General features: G+C 52.2%; 1 protein-coding gene and 1 long non-coding RNA gene across 10 annotated transcripts in view; one reads left to right on the forward strand and one right to left on the reverse strand.

Annotated features, from left to right (window-relative positions):
• AMBRA1 (autophagy and beclin 1 regulator 1) overlaps positions 1-12,105 on the forward strand; it is a 186,261-nt gene extending 174,156 nt beyond the window's left edge. For all 9 annotated transcript variants that reach the window (XM_072617660.1, XM_072617662.1, XM_072617661.1 and 6 more), the window contains 3 exons: positions 4,906-4,998; positions 5,762-5,955; positions 10,632-12,105. In XM_072617660.1, the coding sequence (XP_072473761.1) occupies positions 4,906-4,998; positions 5,762-5,955; positions 10,632-11,062 (718 nt within the window). In that variant the 3' untranslated portion in view covers positions 11,063-12,105. The remainder of the gene's footprint in view (positions 1-4,905; positions 4,999-5,761; positions 5,956-10,631) is intronic.
• Positions 1,941-8,631, reverse strand: LOC140509784 (uncharacterized). The gene is made up of 2 exons (XR_011968917.1): positions 6,023-8,631; positions 1,941-2,584 (listed from the first exon to the last, which is right to left on the reverse strand). It is a non-coding gene; the product is annotated as an uncharacterized lncRNA (long non-coding RNA).
• Positions 12,106-13,908: the final 1,803 nt, after the last annotated feature.

A 13,908-nucleotide genomic window follows, 5' to 3' on the forward strand; every position in this document is an offset into this window, starting at 1 on the left:
TGTAACTCTCCTAAGGTCACACAGCCTCCGTCTAGGATAAACTGGGCTTCCAGATTTCCCAGGATGTGACTCTTGTCCCTAGACCAGGACCTGACCTTTTCTGTGCCCCTGTGCCTGGGCCCTTTCTCAGAAAAGTGTGTGTAAATGCATAAAATAAAAGGTGTAAGACTAGCAAGGAAGCCACTTTTGTTGAGAGAAGCTCAGAGATCCCAGATGAGCACCCCTGCCACTCGACCATTCTGTCTGTCAGGTATTTAACGGGCCAGGTGGGCATGCGGTAGAAAATGGGCGAAATGATAAAGGGTGGATTTCACATACGTTGAGAGGCCCATTTTCATTTGAAACTCAGTGCTCTGTCTGTTGCCTCATTATCAGGCAGCTGCCTAAGGTTTGGAACCCTAATGATGTCTGTCATGATGCTTTCTGGCCCCCCATTCCCCAGGGCAAGTCCCCTCAGATTAGGAGGCTGTCCTTCGGCCTCTGGTGGACCTAATTTGTGACTACAAACTCTGGCCTTGAGTCTCCTCCATTGTCCCAAACAAGTCTGTTGGCTTAATCTTCACTTGGGAGGATGGTGCTTGTCTGCTTGGTCCTGGCCCATTGGGCCAAATGGCCATTCCTTGGGAGCACCAGAGAACCTGTTTGGCAGCAGTGAGTCCTACATACTCTGCTGGACTGTGGCAAGTCTGGGGCCCCCAGCAGAAGGAATCCTTGAGTGAGATGTTTCAGGAGATAGTGTTGTCAGGTATCCCCCAGCTGCTGTGGACAAGCCGTTGGTTTTCAGCTCCAGCACAGCCACACAAATCGTGTGACACCCAGGACCAGAATAGCTGCTCACAACCAAACCACCACATGGAGCTGGTATGGTGGCTGGCAGCCCAGTCCCTCACATTTCCCCCATCCCTCCAAGCAGTGAGGTGCTCCCTTCCCTTCTTTCCTATTACACCCCCATCCCCCATCCGCCATTTGGAGCATTGCCAACCCTGCCAACACTCCCACCCCACTGATAGCCATATTGAGTGTGAAGACCCAGACTGATAGATGTAATCTGAATGTGTGGGGCAGTTCAGCCTAGGACCACATGCTAAATGAGGCGGTGCAGTGTGTGTGACAGGTGCCCAAGATCTTGAGCCCCGTATAAGTCGTCCCACCTACATTCCTCAAGAGAAGTACAAGCCTTACTCCACTTCTCCAGCCATCTGCCCCCAAATACCCTGGAACTGAGAGAACAAAGGAGGGGCAAAGTGCCAGCTCCCTAGTGCTCCCACCCTCCCCTACCCAAGAGACTGGGCAGGAGTGGCTGGGATTGAACCTGGACCCTGGGACCCCGAAGTAAGCTCTCCTTCAGCTATCCTGCTCTGTTTCCTAAGTCTGAAAGTGTCATGAGATTAACCTCTTTGAAACTGTCTAGAAGTTTCCAGAACTCGTATTTTCCCTTTAAACCCCAAGCAGTTAGCAGGTAGGGCTTTTTAACCTCTAATGGAGGTGAGCCTCAAGAATGATACTATTCTACCTTGATCAGTCTTGAACAGTCCTCAGGTTTCAGTGCGAGACACATGCATTGTAGCATAAGACCACATAAATAACCACATAACTGTGACAGGATGAAAGGAGACTTGTACCGAGATAAGTAAGAGCAGGGGCCTTCCCTACACTGAGAGGAACAATGGTGAAGCTGGTTTCCTTGGCCCTGGGGCCAGCTAAGAATATGCCATGGTCAGTGAAGATGGCAAAGAGCCATCAGCTGCATGAGGAGGTCTCCCTGGTGTGTTCTAGTAGCCCAACAGTAGTACCCCAGCAGGTAGAGTCATTAGGAGCAGTCTGGCAGTCTGAACACATCTTAAAGGTGATGCCATCTATATAGATCCATGAATGACACATGAGTTATTGAATCAAAGGACTTTGGGAGAGCCTAAGTCAGGATGGATTTTCTGCCCCTCTTTGTTCTCGTCTGTTAATCTTTCAAGAGGAACTGAAAATATTTTGCAAACATTGACTCATTCATCTTCATCAGGACCCAAAAAGAGGGAAGAAGAAGGTGATAATGGTCATTCTTTAACCTAAAAACCAGGAATTTGAAGCCTGAGTTCCCAAAATAGCAAGAGGTTTAGGTCTGATCCGAAAGGGCATCTTCATCCCTGTCTTCATGATGACAGCCATTAGAACTGGAGTCAGAGCCCCAAGCCTTGTCCCTGGGTTGGGTCTGACCACATAAGAAGAGTGTTGAGACCTGGAATTAAGGCTGCCTGTTTGGTGGCAGAAGGAGCAGAGATTGGCTTGTCAGCGACAGGAGTAGTCTACAGCTTGGCTTGGCTTCTGATCAGCAGCTCTTGAGCCCTTCTTTCCTTTGCAGAGCTGACCCTTCTGATTATAGCTGGTGGGCACGGTGACGCATGTAGCCCAGATTGGAAGCAGCCTTTGCGTGATGGGGGGACCCTCTGCCAGCCAGCGTCACTCACTAACCACTTGGAGAGCAGTCCTTCTGGTGACATCTTTTCCAAGATTCAGAAGGTTCCTTGTGTCAGGGGGAACACGGTTGCATTGTAGGTTTGGTGTGAACGGTTTTCCGCCACTACATCCTTGGCTGTGGAGAAGTACAGAGGCGTGTTTCTGGCAGGCACTCCACACAGTGTTGCCATCTGTCAATAAATTCTGACAAGTTTGTAAATCAGTGGCTCCCAGGCAGCTGGTTTCACATGGGGCTTAATGCAGCCAGGGATTATTAGCTCATCGGAAAAATGTGGTTACAGTTTGATTTGGGGTTGGGGGCATCTCTATGTTTCAGGTGTGCCCAGTTCGTGATTGTCATCCCTCTTTCCTTTTTTTTAAAAGACCATCCCCTTCATCCTCACCCTCCATTGTGTTTGCCTTTCCTGGCCCATGCCGTATTGTAGCCATTAGAGCTAAGAGAAGATAGTGCTTCCTTGATAGAGGGGAGTCTGACAAGGATGATACAAAGCCCTTGGCTCTGCTGGCTTTGATACTTTCCCTCAGGAAGAAGGGGGTTCATACCGAAGCCAGACCTCTGTCTTGATGTATGCATGACCTTATAAAGACAGACTGGACACAAGGGAAGCTCATCATCTCCAGACCTCAGTTCTCCGTGCTCTCAGCTTTCCTCTAGTTCTGCCAGCATGCCGACGCATGCCATAACCCTATCAGTCATCTTTCCAGGCCAGTGCTTAGCATTGGAATGGCTCCAGACCTTCCTCCCAGCCTCACTCATCCCCATTAACCAACTTTGCCAGTGCTGGGGGCTTGACCTTGAAATCAGGAAACCTGGCTTTAAATCCCATCTTCAACACTTAACTAAATCATTTGTACCCCTGGGCAAATCACTTTGTCATTGAGCCTTAGTTTCCTCATCTTAAGAATGAGAATTCTAATACTTGCATCACCTGCCTCACAAAGTTTTTCATTTTGAGGAAAATGCTTTGTACACTTCGATCTTCTATAGAAAATGGCAGCTTTTTTTCCTGGGAAACTACTTGGTCCTAGAGTAGGGCAAGTCTTACGATGGTGTGAACCATGATGAACCATATCTCTAATGGTAAAGAGTAGATTGGATGACTAGTGACCTACCCTGTAGTTCCCAGGCACACACAGGGTCTATCTCCCATCCCCTAGGACATGAGGAAAACGTTGTGTATATTCTTGTTGAGAGAGTGGAGTGTGGACAAAGGCAGAAGAAAACGAAACTCCAGGAGTGAACGTGACAAAGGGAGTGAAGGGCTCCCTTTGTAGGCTTGGGGCACTTGCTGGGCAGCTACATTGGCCTTAGAGGACCATCCCCCGTGCCTGCAGTGCTCTTCTCTTTGACTTCCTCATGGCTCAGGTCTAACGTTGCTTCCTGCAGGTGCCTCCCTGACACAGCCCCTTTGTTATTGATGCATATGTTTTGTACACATTTATTTCCCATCTCTGTCTGCATGTGATCTCCTTCCCTGGAACATAAACTCCTTGAGGGCAGGCACAGTTTCAGTTTTGTCTTTTTATCCCTGGCACCTCCCACAACATCTGGCACCTAGTTAGGTGCTTAACAAAGGCTTGTTGATTTATTTATTTCCTCTAAGGCACCCTAGGAGGCAGCAGGCTACAATGGAAAGAAGCCTGGGCTTTTGAAGACAAGAGGACCAGGACATGAGCATTTCTTACGCCCCAAATCACTCACTTCTCTGGGCCTCAATTTCAGGAAAATTGGGAGCGACTTTGAGGGAAGTTGCCTCATCCTTCTCCCTCATTTTACAGATGGGCCTCATTGAATGACTGCCCACTTAGACGGGTCATGGACAGCAGAGCCAGGAGTGCGATTCCACACTGCCTCTCACCTGTCTTAATAATGATCTCACCCTTCTAAAGGTGGAGGATGCAATGAGGGGGAGTCCATGTCTATAAAATGAGAGGGATGAGATGGAGTGATTAACTTCTAAGGTTCCTTTCACCTCAAAACCCATGAGCCCAGAGCTTAAGTATATAAGAATTCTCCCATTTTACAACTGAGGATACTCCGTCTCAGGGTGGTTAAGTGACTGCCATGGGCAGCCATGGATAATGAGTATCAGTTCTGGGACTTGGACTCATGTCCCTCACTCATCCCACTAACCCCTTCTGCCCTCCTAGTTGACATCTGCCAGGGGAAAAGGAAGCAGGCTTAGAATTAAAGGAGAGGGATTCTAGCACGGTGCCTGGCCTGCCCCATTGGAAGTGTCTTAGTAAAGGAGGAAAGCCAAGACCATGTACTCTTCCTCCTCTGTTTTCTCTCTCCATCTGTAGGAAAGAGAAAAGATGAGTGCTTCTAGGCCCAGGCCAACAAAGTCATGGGGAATGGGTTGAGGGGGCCAAAGGTTTCATGGCCCCCTCTCTAATGCCTTCAACACCCTCTCCTCCACCACCTCTGCCTTTTAGGGCCTTAAACTCTGGTGTTGAGTACTACTGGGACCAGTTGAATGAGACAGTCTTCACCGTCCATTCCAACAGCAGGAGCAGTGAGAGGCCTGGGTAAGTGGAGAGGAGGGTGCTATAATGGTGCATCTCTTTCTTTCTCTCCCTCTCTTTTCTCCCCTATCATTCTTTGTAGTTCTGTCTCCTTGCTACATCCCAAGTTAGATGACCAGAAGCCTGTTAGCCCAAGAAGCTGGAATGTGACTTATCTTTCCTGCCTCTAAAAGGCCAAGGTCTTGGGGAATGAAGTGGAGTTTTTGCAGCAGAGACACAGGCCAATTGGAGAAAAGGGGCTGATCCTGAGAGAGCCCCTCTCAATGTAGCCCAGGGAGAGTCCACTGTTCATTGCCCAGGATGATCAGAGAGTCTTAGGGCCTCCCTTCCCCAGAGTTACTTGAGTCCAACTGTAGGGCACCAAACTGATTTTCATTATTGAATTATCCAGCTTCTCTACTGACATTCTCCTCTGATGCCTCTTCATGGCTGGGAGCAGACCCTGGGCTCTCCAAGCCCGCATCAGCAGAACCTAAGTTCTCACAGTTTTCTATCAAGCTGAAAAGGCTTTGAGGACAGGCCTGATGATGGAGGACCAGCCTCACCAGGTTCAGAATGCTCATCCCTAGCCCAGTGGGAGAATTGGACCCAGGTCAGTCTGGGAAGGAATATAGGTAAAGGCAGAACTGCTCCCCAAACATGAGGGACCTAGAACAGAAGCCCTCTTCTTTCAGAATTATGTCTGGAAAGTCTGTGTCATTGAGAGTTGTGATGCTAAGGCTCAGGGAAAGCCTAGCCTGATTTCAGCTTTTTTGTCTCTGTCTAGAAGCAGCAGAGCCACGTGGAGGACAGACAGGGACATGGGTTTAATGAATGCCATTGGCCTCCAACCCCGGCACCCGACCACTTCAGTGACATCTCAGGGCACCCAAACTTTGGCACCTCAGCTACAAAATGCCGAAACCCAGACGGAAAGGGAGGTCCAAGAGCTGGGGGCAGCAGCCTCAGGGTCTGGCGAAGGTAGGAGCTGCCTGCTGGGGATGGGGGGGGAGGTGAACAACAGCCCATGTTCCTCCTAGGCACTTACCTTTGGGCCTAGCTGAGGTGAGAGAAGGACCTGATACATTCAGAGTCTAGTGGAGGGTGGAGATTTTTATAGTGCATCCCCTGGATGTCATTAATCCAAGTAGCTTCTTCTTGGACCAAGTTCCTCCATAAGCTGGGTCTCTCCCCAGCCTGCCTGAAGAGGGTGATCCCAGGGTGACCTTCACAGCTCCCTTAGGGACTCCATCTATTCTAGGTAGAGCCACACAGATCCCTTCCCTACCCCCAGTTCCTGGGACCTCTTCAAGGACATGCTCCCCTGTCCCCTACTCTCTCTCATTTGTTGTGTCACGGGGCATTGGCAGGGCAAACCTATGCGCCCTTGAGGCCCTGGGAGAGAGACTGCCAAAAAAGCAGTAAGAGGTGGGCATGGCGTGAGGGCCTTTGCTCTTCTCAGGGTAGATATAGAGGAGAGGCTGTCGCTGCACACTCTCCAGATTGGAAGGAAGGGGCGTCAGAGGTCATCCTTCAAGGCCACCTTCCAGTGACAACAGTGGACCCTTCAGCCTTCCCTGAACAACTGCTCTGCTAGGTGTTCCCTTCTTTGGAATAACCCTCCCTGCCGGCGGGTCAACCTCTTTCATCCTCGGCACTTTCCCATCAGGACTGCTGCTCTGGTCGTCTGGGGCCACGTTGAAAAATGCCTCTTCCATTGCTTTGTCGTTCTTCAGAGGGTAACTCCTCTACAGTCATTGGAGGGCCCTGTCCTCCTGGCCAGACCCTCAGGTGGGTGGGGCACAGTTAGCCATAGCCCCCATGCTGGGTGCTGGCCTCCAACTTGTAAGAACCAATTAGCACTTTGAAACAGCAGAACTGGAGCCTCTTTGGAGCCTGTCATCGCCTGTGTTCAACAGCCTGTTCTCACTGCTAAGCTTTCTTACCTCCCTGAGCCAGCCCAGACTTCAAACCAGGCAGCTGACAAACAGACCCTTTTATGGCTGAGAGGGACCACCAGAGGAGGGAACTTGGTGGGGGCCATGCAGAGAGTAATGAGTTTTCGGAAGTCTCTCCCAGGAGTGTTTACTATCACCTGGCTCCCCACAGGGAAGCACGCATCTCTCTAGCATGAGCGAAGGATTGACCATTTTCATCCTCCGTCTGATGGTCCCCATCCTGCTCCGTGCTGCTCACAAACTCTTTCCTCATTGCTTGGAACTGTCGGGGAGGGCACCCAAGCAGCTGGCTCAGGAACCAGATTTGAAATTGAGCCATGTCAGGGACAGGGTAGCAGGGAACTCCTCCTGCCTCCCACCTCAGAGAGCGCCGGGCTTTCTGTTAAGCCAAAGCCGTGGCTTTTGGACCCTGAAGCTGCAGAGCAGACCAAGGGAAAGCATGGCCAGGACCCATGCTGGCCTCTCTGCTGAGCTGAGAATCATGGGGTCTGTAGGTGTTCTGGCACTTAAAGGAAGCCCTGCTATGTACAACAACATAGCCACTCTGGACACCAGTGACACCGCATCCTCCTGCAAGGTCACCCTGGCAGGAACAAGACAAGGCGGCCTTTGCTGGTGTCTGCTGCTGACCTTGCTGCTCTGGCCAACGTTAGTCACTTAGAATGCTCTGCTGAGGAAGGTGGGTAGTACGAAACCTGGTGGCAGCAGAGGGATGGATTGGGTCTGGCGACAGCTGCCTTAGCTCTCATCATGGAGTTTGCGCTTGACCCGTGAGTCAAGAGGAGAGCCAGAAGAAAGGAGTGGCCATGAATCAAGGTTGTGACTTGGCTCAGCCCCCCTCTTTGGCTCTGAATTTCCCTATCTATGCCACAGAGAGAGGAGCTCTTCACCCCACCCCCCGGCCTACAAAACAGTCAGCCAAAACATCCTGGGCAGGCACAGGGGGCAGGAAGGGAGCCGCTTCTGTATCCCCAGTTCTCCAAAGCTGCGCATGGGTATTCTCTTAGCTGTTAAAGGGGTTCCCCTGCCTCCTGATGGGGGAAGGGAGGCAGCTCATAATTAATGGGAAAAGAGCTGTACTTTTGCTAATTGCCTGCCCACCCCCAGTTCTTTCCCATCAGCCACTGCGCAAGGGTTATGAGACCACTTCTGATTTTCTGTTTCTATAAAAATTTGATTGCAATCTGTTGAGTTCTTGCCAGAGCAAGTGCTGTGCAGAGGATGTTTTCAGGGGGCTGCTCAGCTGCCTCCGGAGTGAAGCTTCTGGTCAGAGCCCCATGCTCCTCTGGCTGACAAGGGAATGGGGAGGAGTGCAGAGCTTAGACTGAGGAGCTGCTCCAGGCCTGGCAGTCTCCCTCCTGCATTCCTGTCTCCTGAGCCTGACCCTTTGGGAAGGCCAGGCTGTGAGAGGGCTGGTGCTCCTCTTCCTCAGAGGTTCCTCTGCTACTGCATCCTGTGGAGTCAGCTCCTTCCCTATAGGTCCTGCCTGATGATCCAGGCCCCCAGGATTGGTGGATAGGGAACTTGAGGGCTGATTGAGGTCTTGGTTTTCTCCTTTGGGCCAGTCTCCCAGGGAATTGTGGCAGAGAGCTGATCCAGCTGCCTCTGAATACAGAATGTGGCCTCAAGCTTGCTGAGAAGATCTAGAACCCACACTGAGTTCTCTCTCCTCCCAGAGACAGACTGAAGTCCCATTGTCTCTAGAACCCTGGCTCCACAGCCATTTCGCAGAGAACCCCCAGGTTTCTCTCCCCCTGTGTGAGGAAAGCAGCTGCTCCAAACAACCCTGGAAGGGACAAAGCCAAGAGGGCAACTCTCTGCCTGTGTGGCAGATCCTCTTCCTGGCTCATGCTGGATGAGGTGAGACAGGATGGCCAGGGTTTGTCATGTGCCCACTTCAACCTGGCCTTTGTGAAATAATGGGCCTTGGCTACTCCCAGAGGAAGCAGGGCTGGCCTTCTTCCTGCCCTGTCCTGCCCCTGGGCCCTCTGGGCCTCAGCATCAGCCCCTGTGGCACTGTCCTGCCCCTGGAAATAGACCTGCAAAAGTCGATAACTCACTAGGCACAGAGCCCAGCATCTTAAGCCCTAATGCCAGTGGGACTCCTGCCAGCCCAGCACATGCCCTGGGACAGTGTTGGGGATAGTTTCACTGCAGACAAAGTTCTTGGAAAGCAGCAGGCCTCTCTTCCGTTCAGGGAATGGTGGAAGTGACAGTGTGTATAACTAGCCGAGGACCTTCCCCTGTCAGGCCCTCTCCCGGGGGGTCTCAGGGTACCCATCCTTGTTAGAGAATCTTCCCTTTAAACGAAGCATCCTCACGATGCGTTCTTCTGCTGGAGGGATCTTGTGGAGGTGGGCAAGCACAGGGAGTTCACTAGGGGGTCTGGATGCCAGCTGATGGCAGCAGAATCCAGTGGCTTGCTCCTGCTGCCTGTGGGGCTTGGGGGAAGCATGAGGCCTGGTATTAGTGAGGAGAGACAATTTAATGAGGCCTCTGGAATGACTGGTATCAAACTGCCCTGGCAAGTTGACTCTAATGAGGCGAACAGAAGGGACTGGGATGGTGAGGGACTAAGGGAGGCCTCATAAAACAAAATAGCTGTCAACAAAAAATAAATGAAAGCAGGTCAGGGAACAGCCGGAGAAAACAAATCCTTTTGAGTCCAGCGAGTCTAGCCGAGGCAGCCCAGGAGCTTGGCTAATGAAGTTGCCGAAAATCTCAGCCCAATCCCCCCAGCAGTGAAAGGGAGAGGGAAGCAAAGGCCAAGATGTTGGCCTGGGACCCCTGAGATTTGGGCTGCAGACCCCATGTGCTGCTGATCAAGAGGAGATTCCCTGCAGTTCTAGCTCTAGGGCCAAGGCCACTGAGGGTTGGAGTTGGCTTCTTGTGCATTAGACCTCCCTGGGATAAGCAAAAAGCAAAAGCCCAAGAGAAGCTGGTTCTGAAGAGCCTCTGGCCATGTCGTCTAGGCCTCGGCCTGCTCAGGATGAGGGCTGTGAAGCCAGAATCTCTTAGTCTGGGATGGGAAGGAAAGGAACCAGCCCAGGACTGAACTCGTTGTGACTAATACCCCAGGAACGGCCCTAACCCCTGGGTAGGGGCAGAAGAGCACACTCCCTGCAGAGAACCTTAGGACAGGGCCTGGCACCAAGTTAATCCAGAACATGCTCTCATGACGTTGTTTTCACAAAGGAAGAGAGGGCCTCAAAGAGTTTGCTGAGATCTCAGTGCCAAAGCCCTGAACTGAAGCCGGGGGCCCGGGTTCAAATGGTGGCTCTGCTTCCTGATTGCTTGTGACTTTTCTCATCTGTCAAACCAAGGCCTTAGATGGTTTGATCTCTTGACTCCTCAGTGGCTTGGGGAGTAGAGTACGCTGGGCAGTGCTCATGAGTTCCTCCATCCCAGATGTTGAGCAGAGGGTGTGAGATTGTCTAAGGGGAAGTCCCAGGCCCTCTACACAGAGGGGGTCACTACCCATGACCAAGCCTGTTTCCTTATCTGTAAGTGGTTCTCTGTAAAGTCTCTTCCATCTCCTTGGGAGTTATGAATGCCAGGTTGTCATTCTTGGTCACTGCTGTTGAGGGATATCAGACCTTCTCCTCAGGTACAGATCTGCACCATCAACCCCCTCTCCTGCCCCCCCAAGGCAGCCAAGTGTCCTAATCTTCCCTAATTCTGCCCCTCTGTGCCTTTCAGGTGAGGGTCCAGAGTATGGGCCAGGAGGGGAAGATGCGCTCACCAGGATCCAGAGGCTGATGGCCGAAGGCGGAATGACGGCGGTGGTGCAGCGGGAGCAGAGCACCACCATGGCCTCCATGGGCGGCTTTGGCAACAACATCATCGTCAGCCACCGGATCCACAGAAGCTCCCAGACAGGCACAGAGCCAGGGCCAAGTGACAGCGTGGCTCCCCAGCCCTCTACCTCTCGAGGGCTGGCCCCAGAGCCTGGAGACTACAGCCTCCGAGAGCTGGAACCTCTGGCGGAGCGAGGCCTAAGCCAGCGGACAGGCCCTGCCAGGCTGGCCTCCCCAAGCACTGTGGGACCAATCTCATATGGTCACCTAACCAACAACAACCACCTTTCTGACAGCACTGGGTGCCCTAGTGGAGAACCGAGGGATAGGTAGAAACAGCTGTGCCCATGGGTACCACCCCTCATACTGCTGAGCAGAGAGAGACCTGACCTCGTAGCTGCCCAGAAACTGTGCACACGGAGGAGCTGCTGGCCACAAAGAGGGGATCCAAAGGGGTGCAAGGGAGGAATGAGAGGGGAAGCTGGGGCCACACATACACACCAGAGCCTTGTGACTGTCCCACTCCCGTATTCAGTGCTCACTCGGTACTACCCTCCGGGCACTAAGGCCCCAAATGGAGTTGGCCTCTGAGAAGATGGTCTTAGGTTTCTCTCACCATGGGTCCTCTTCCTTCATGAGGCAAAGGATAGGAAGAGGCCTAAAGGCCAACCCTGGGGAAAGCCTGAAGTGAGGACGACTGTTTTCCCAGGGCAGGGCTACTGGGACTTTAACCCATTGGAAAGGAGGAGTATCCTAGCCCCCTCAAAGCTCTCTCCCATCTTGGGGCCTCTTCAGATGGATCCCTTGGCTTTCTTAGCCAGAAAGGGCTTCAAACCAGGGTATCTAGGCTGAGCTCTGGGAGTAACTTATCTAGTGGGGGGACAACTATGTGGTGATGGGGTCAGTTCACTTACTGAGGATTTTTTTTTCCCCAGGGAATGGGAAGTGAGAAGAGATTAGTGGGCAGGAGCTCGCTCAGGGAGCTAGAGAAGAGGCGGGTGGGTCGCAGGGCAGCCTACCTCTGGGTTGATTCACCAAGATCCTTCCCCAGTGCCCACCGAGCAGTGGCTTCATGTGTCAGTATTATGGCCCTGGGCATCTGCCTGGCTCAGGGCTGGGCAAAGGGGTGCGGCTCCGGGTCAGAGGGTGAGGGATCTGTCTGTCATGTCAGGTGTTGCATGTGAAATCTTGAACTGTACATGTAGTTTCTAGTGGAGAAATCAAGGCTCTAATGATTTTGTTTTTAGTATAAAACAATGTGACTTACTTTCTGTTTGTAACTCATCATAGAGACGTTTTGGTGGGAGGAGGGGGATAGTCTGACTGCTAACGGGAAACACCAAAGATCAATGTCATTAAAATGATGGCTGCCCTTCTGTGCCTCTGTTCATTTGCGCTTCCACATGGGCTGGGCTGCATTCCCTTCCCAAAATGTCTCCCTTGGGTTCTTGGCAGGACATTCGAAGAGAGACCTGGTCCAAGTGCCCAAGTCATCCAGCTTGCCGTTCAGATCTGTGATGTTGCCCTGGAACCCTGGAGGACACTCGGGCCTCTGAGATGTGCAGACAACTTCAGTACCTGATGTGAACCTTGGGAACAGTAAAAGCCAAGCCCTGCTGGTTAAGGCACTGGGTGGATCCCATTCAGGGACTTCCTGGTGCCCTGTGTTCTCAAGCTAGGTTGCACTGGTCTCCTCCATCCAGTGTCCGAAGGACCCAGTCTGGCTTTCTGCACCTGCCCTAACGCTGTCAAGTGAGATGCTGTATGTAAAAGCACTCTCAGTCAACATTTATTTGTACAAATCTATAAATGTTAGTACTCTTATTAGCACAAGTCAGTGAGACAAGATAGTGCATTAGCTTTGGGTCCTCTTACAAGGATGTAGGTGAGGGAAACCACACATTATCTCTTGCTTTCCCTGGTGCCACCTATATGCCTGCCGTTGTGCCCACAAGGAGCTTATAATCTAGCCAAAAAGACAAAATTAGAGGAAGTGGGAAGTATTCATTGAACGCCAGCGTGGCAAGGTCCCTGAGTTTTGTAGTCCTGAAGTATGGTGCTTTATGGTACATATAGAGGCTTCCAAAAGGAGGTGAAGTCCAACCGCACCCTTCCCAAATGAGTTTGTAGTGAAGGAAAAGGCCTGTATGCTCTGCCTAGCTTCCACTTTATTTCATCCTCCATTCTGCGACCCCTGCATTTTAAAATACCTGCACCAGAAGTCACTCATTAAGCTAGGACGTACAGGATCGTGATTGGGGAAGGACAGACAGGGCCTTAGATTGGAGCAGCCTTTTCAAAAAGTGACTAGGTTTGAGTGCTCCCCTCTTCTCTGCTCTAGGAGTGGCTCTCCACCTCCTTGACCTGTCTCCCATCTTCTGGGTCAGCCCTGTGTCCGAGGGGCTGATGCTCCCCAGTCTGTGAGATGTAAGGAAGCAGAGCATGGGGACCAATCTGACCTGCCTGGGATTCTGAAGACCTGTCTCAGATCACTGGTTCTTGGGGGGGGATGAGTAGTGAGGACCCCGATGGTCCACAGCTTTGTCCCCGGCCTCCAAAAGTTTGGTGACTGTGCCAGAAAGCAGCAAGAGCTCACTGCCTGCTCTAGAGTGCTCAGAATGTCCTTGGGTCCCTCTTCCTGGTCTTGAGCAGCTCTAACACTGAAGAACCTTGGACAGACTTTGCCCCGGCGCTTCCTGCACTGGTGGCAGAATAAGACCTAGGGTAGGTAGGCATCCAGGGGGTTCATCCAGGGCCGAACACGAAGGGAGTCTTCATATGAAGGCATCTCTTGGCTTTCAGGAGTATTGGTGTCTTTTAGGTCCTTCAGCTTGTGGCAGGGCTCAGAGGGGCACAAGTTGGGAGGACAGTCATCAAGCCTTGGCTAAAACTTTGGCCAGAGCAGTGCCCAGGAACGAGGTTCCGGACGATGACCGAGGGCGAGGTGCTCGCTCCAGAGGCCCCTCCAATGCCATCCCATCCGCTCCCTTGGGGTGGGCGCAGGGGCGGGCCTCGGGCTGCCAGGGAGCTCCTTGCCCCGCCCACCACCCTCGCCCTTCGCTCTGCATCCCCCTGGCAGCCGGGCCGGAACCGAGACTTGGATCCCCGAGGGCGGGGGCTGGGCGGGGTTTGGTGGTGTTGCCTTAGAAAGAACAAATCCGCTTATAGCTTCTCTGCCA

The sequence above is a fragment of the Notamacropus eugenii genome, chromosome 6 (assembly GCF_028372415.1).
Source record: "Notamacropus eugenii isolate mMacEug1 chromosome 6, mMacEug1.pri_v2, whole genome shotgun sequence".
NCBI classification, from domain to species: domain Eukaryota; kingdom Metazoa; phylum Chordata; class Mammalia; order Diprotodontia; family Macropodidae; genus Notamacropus; species Notamacropus eugenii.